At 36.7% G+C, this 5,011-nt stretch overlaps 1 protein-coding gene across 1 annotated transcript in view; it reads left to right on the forward strand.

The window, feature by feature from the left end:
• LOC107723973 (ATP-dependent Clp protease ATP-binding subunit clpX-like, mitochondrial) overlaps positions 1-5,011 on the forward strand; it is a 19,251-nt gene that overhangs the window by 5,970 nt on the left and 8,270 nt on the right. The window contains exons 7-9 of the mRNA XM_016532708.1: positions 1,363-1,404; positions 2,215-2,391; positions 3,379-3,543. Of these exons, the coding sequence (XP_016388194.1) occupies positions 1,363-1,404; positions 2,215-2,391; positions 3,379-3,543 (384 nt within the window). The remainder of the gene's footprint in view (positions 1-1,362; positions 1,405-2,214; positions 2,392-3,378; positions 3,544-5,011) is intronic.

A 5,011-nucleotide genomic window follows, 5' to 3' on the forward strand; every position in this document is an offset into this window, starting at 1 on the left:
GTTTATGTAATGCATCTAATTTGTGCAGAAATGGCTGTTATGTTAAATAAAGTTTACTAACTACAGCAAATCAAGTACCTGCACCATGCCGTTGTTGTTGTCTCGTCTCCCCTCAGACGCGCTGCAATGACGATCCTGCGCGCAATTCTCAAAACACCCACAAGATGGCGGCGTTTATTGGTGAATCCGATATTACAAAACCGATATCCGATTACGGTAAAATGCTTAAATATCGGGAAGATATCGGGAAATCGATATATCGGTCGATCTCTAATTTTAACAGACATTTTATTTGGCTGCTAGCTTTCCAAAACACTGTATCTTTAGATTCGTTTGACACATTATTTATGATTTCAACTTTTCTTTTGAAAGTTGATGGTTTCTATGAATCATTTCAAACTGGCTTTAACTCAAAAGTCAGTTAAATATAATTTTGGCGGCATTTATTTGATTAGAAATATTATTGCAAGTTAATCTGTTTTCTATTTTAACATATAGTAGAATGTAATTTATTCCAGTGTCACATGATCCTTCAGAAATCATTCTACCGTATTGGCCCGAATATAAGACGACCCTGATTATAAGACGACCCCCCTTTTTCCAGATGTACCTTTTGGAAAAAGGCTTTTTAAAAACCAAATCTTGTTTTTCTCAGTAAAACACATTTTGTCTTCAATTATTTTCATATTGCATATTTTTCCTATTTTAATTTTTGTTTTGAAAGTATGGTAAAAACTGGTAAAATGTACCAACAAATCACATTTAAAAAATATACACTTTTTGATATACCATAAAAAAAAAAACGGTTATTCCATATACGTAGTAAGGTTTCACCGAATAAAACCGAGCAAATAAAGTGTAATTATATTAATAAAAACAGTATTCTTCCACCAAACAATGTAGTTCCTCAGAATCAGTTGTGGTTGCAACAAAGTGGTTGCCAAGCAACACACAGAAGTAAACAAAGGTGTATGTTTGTAGAGTAATTTACAACAGCTTCGAACGCGGCTCAACCAATCAGAATCAAGGACCGGAACTATCCGTTTTTTAATGATACTTTTAATCAATTTAACACATCCTTGTGAATAAAATAAATTTCTTAAAAAAAAAAAAAATTCCTACTGACCCTAAAGGTTTGAATGGTAGTTTATGACAGATACCTTCCCTGTTCTTCAGCTCACTGATCTGTGGAGTCATTTGAGGGTTTGGCTTTTTTCCAGTAGTGTATCCAGAGTATTTTAGGCTCCTAAAGCTAGAGTCAGCGTAATGATCTGAACTTTCCCCTGCTGTTTCTGTTACACAACTCATTTTGTGGCGTTAGATGTAGTCAGCATGCTAAGTTAACTGTCCTTTTCTCCGTAGAGTTAGAGATCAGAAGACGTGAAGATGAATACAGGTTTACAAGTAAGTGGCTGTTTTATGTACTTCACTTTCACATAGAGTAGAATAACCTAACAGAGGAAACATTTTAACTTTCTGATGGCCAGATATATTTGATATGTTGGACAAACAGTGACATTTGCAGGCACAACATGACTCCATGTTTATATGTACGCATATCAACCCTCTGTGCTTGTGTGCGGGGCACTTCAGGATCAGTTGGGTTCGTCGCTGACCTCCAAAAAGTTGGATAAAGTGTTACAATGACCTAGTTACGGCTCTCATGGTCTCTGGCCTTTCAGATTTCACACTGGGGCTTCTGTCCTTTTGGTTCTTATTTATAGCTCATACTGGACAGGGCTTGGAAACTAGGCCTTCTGATGACATAATTATGGTTTGCGCAATAGTGACCACTAGCCCAACTTAGATCCTGAGATATGAAATAAAGCTGTGAGTAAGCTTATGTATAAAAGTAGCTTAACTGTGAATTTATGAGAAATGGTTTTGAAATTAGAAACTTTATTAAAGCAATAGTTCACCCAGAATTAATAATGAATGAATTTAGATATTTTGTAGAATGTCCATAATGCTGTTTTTTTTTTTTTACGTGCTGAAAGTTCCGGAACTATTCCTCTAAAAACAAATAGCACACTCCACACTTGACTGAAAGTAGAGGAAGCAAAATCTGTGTGTGGATATTTCATATTTTTAGAGATTTAGCCCACAGGGGTTCCGGGCAAAAGTGGCTTTGACTGCAAAATTCCTGTGGAGTCATGTTGCTTTTTCATGTTTAAATAAATAAAGAGATCTGGTGTTTCCGCTTTTATTTCTCAGAGCTCCTTCAGATCGCTGGCATCAGTCCCAATGGCAACGCTCTGGGTGCGTCTGTGCAGCAGCAGACCAATCAGCAAGCTCCTCAAGACAAAAGGGGCAGGGACGTGCTTGACTCCGCCCACACTGATATTAAGCTGGAAAAGAGCAACATTGTGTTGCTGGGACCTACTGGATCAGGTTAGTACAGGTTTTCCACACCAATAAGATTTGGTGTATTCTTGCTGGCATCCCAAAGAGATGAGGATCTGCCATTTACAATTTAAATTACCAGCTGCCTAAACATGAATGGCTTTTGATACATTTTTATCCAATCTATATTTTTGGGTCAACCTCGTGAAAAATACTGAGAAATTCATATTTCACCCCAAAACGTTTTTTTTCTTTTTCTTTTTGAAACATGAATAAATTTTTTTCAGAATGAAAATGGAGCCTATTTTTAATACTGTTAAGGGTTTTTTTTCCTATTTTTACAATATTTTCATGATAATGGGGAAGTCGTGGCCTAATGGTTAGAGAGTCGGACTCGTAACCCAAAGGTTGTGGGTTCGAGTCTCGTACCGGCAGGGATTGTAGGTGGGTGGAGTGAATGTACAGCGCTCTCTCCCACCTTCAATACCACGACTGAGGTGCCCTTGAGCAAGGCACCGAACCCCCAACTGCTCCCCGGGCGCCGCAGCATAAATGGCTGCCCACTGCTCCGGGTGTGTGTTCACGGTGTGTGTGTGTTCACTGCTGTGTGTGTGCACTTAGGATGGGTTAAATGCAGAGCACTAATTCCGAGTATGGGTCACCATACTTGGCCACATTTCACGTCAATTTAACAAACAATTTGTGGTTTTGAGGAGAAAAGTGTTTTTATTTGTCTTGAAAATAATGCCAAAAAATCTAATTGTTTTAATTTACCGGCCATTTATTTGTGTGATTTATCTTTTTAGGATATGTTAGCATTAGTATTAAAGACAGAACCGCAAGAAGGTGATCATATTGTAATTTTTATGAGAGAAAACCACAAAACTAGTGTTACATTTTCAATACAAAATAGTCTGTGTGACGCTTAAATTAAAAATGAGTCAACTGAATGAAATGTTAATATTTGATCATTTTGATGCATATTGAAACATTGTATTTTGAAATATTTTGACATGATATTGTTGACATTCCTAGGTAAAACCCTGCTGGCCCAGACTCTGGCTAAATGCTTGGATGTGCCCTTCGCCATCTGCGACTGTACCACCCTGACGCAGGCGGGCTATGTAGGCGAGGACATTGAGTCTGTTATTGCCAAACTTCTGCAGGACGCCAACTATTCAGTCGAGAAAGCGCAGCAAGGTCAGACTCTCAGACTTCACAATTTCATGCATTTCATCTTAGAAAAAAAAAAACACAATTTACTACAGTAACCAGTGGTTTCACGGAGCTGAAGATGGCCAGACTGAAGAACAAATTCTGCAACTTTGTGCATTTATGTTCTGCATTCCTATGAAGCAAGCACCCTACTGCACACTAAAACAATGCCTGCCCACCTATATTTAACATTGTCATTTAATAAGCAATGCCATAAATCATATCCGCTTATTGGTTATTTCGTCACAAGCAACTCACTCATTCCAGACATTTTAAATACAACAATTAACCCTTAGAAAAAAAACCCCCCACAATTTACTACAGTAACCAGTGGTTTCACGGAGCTGAAGATGGCCAGACTGAAGAACAAATTCTGCAACTTTGTGCATTTATGTTCTGCATTCCTATGAAGCAAGCACCCTACTGCACACTAAAACAATGCCACCCCACCTATATTTAACATTGTCATTTAATAAGCAATGCCATAAATCATATCCGCTTATTGGTTATTTCGTCACAAGCAACTCACTCATTCCAGACATTTTAAATACAACAATTAACCCTATCATCATATCCGACCATGCGCCAATCACTATAACTGTCAATAATACAGATGTTACAAAAAAATCATTTAGATGGAGGATGAATACATCACTACTCAAAGAGAGAGACTTTAATGATCATATCATACTCTACATCTAAACACAAAAAGGAACAAAAACTAGAAAAAGAGCTAGAAAATCAAATACACACATTACACAATATTTACTCTCATAATCTCAATGAACAGACTTTAATGGAGATGAATAAAACAAAAGATGATTACGAAGATATTATAAATAAACCGATGTCTAAGATATAAACATTTTGAACATGAAAACAAATCAGATAAATACCTAGCTAATTTACTCAAACGTAATAGAAAATAAAAACACTAATTCCTGTAATTAAGAACCCAGAAGGGAAGACACTCCACATAAACATCTGTACAGTAATGACAAAGACCCAAAAATCAAAGACACTAATTCATTCCTTAACAATATAATTATACCCAGTTTAACCTCAACCCAAAGAGATCATGAGATGAATCTATATCAGAAATTGAGTATAAACAGACTCGAGACTCTAAAGCCCCAAGTTTAGATGAAAAAAACTTTCAAGGTTTGTTTATATAAAGAGATAATTGGTTTGAGAGAAGTATTATTTACTTGTGACCAGGTTGTCAAACAATAAGTGATATGTGAGAAGATCATCGAATGCATAAACATCTTCGCAGCCTTGGTTGACATGCAGCTACGGGCATATCTAAAATGTGCCAAATTCAACTTAATATGATTGCAAACCTTCTTAATGTGCATTTTAAAAGTAAGATTGCTATCAATATATACACCCAGATATTTAAAATCTGAGACAACTTGTAGTCTCTCCCCATCTATGACTACATCTGACTCCG

This window comes from Sinocyclocheilus rhinocerous, unplaced genomic scaffold (genome assembly GCF_001515625.1).
Source record: "Sinocyclocheilus rhinocerous isolate Xijiao unplaced genomic scaffold, SAMN03320098_v1.1 scaffold63, whole genome shotgun sequence".
In the NCBI taxonomy this organism is placed as follows: Eukaryota; Metazoa; Chordata; class Actinopteri; order Cypriniformes; family Cyprinidae; genus Sinocyclocheilus; species Sinocyclocheilus rhinocerous.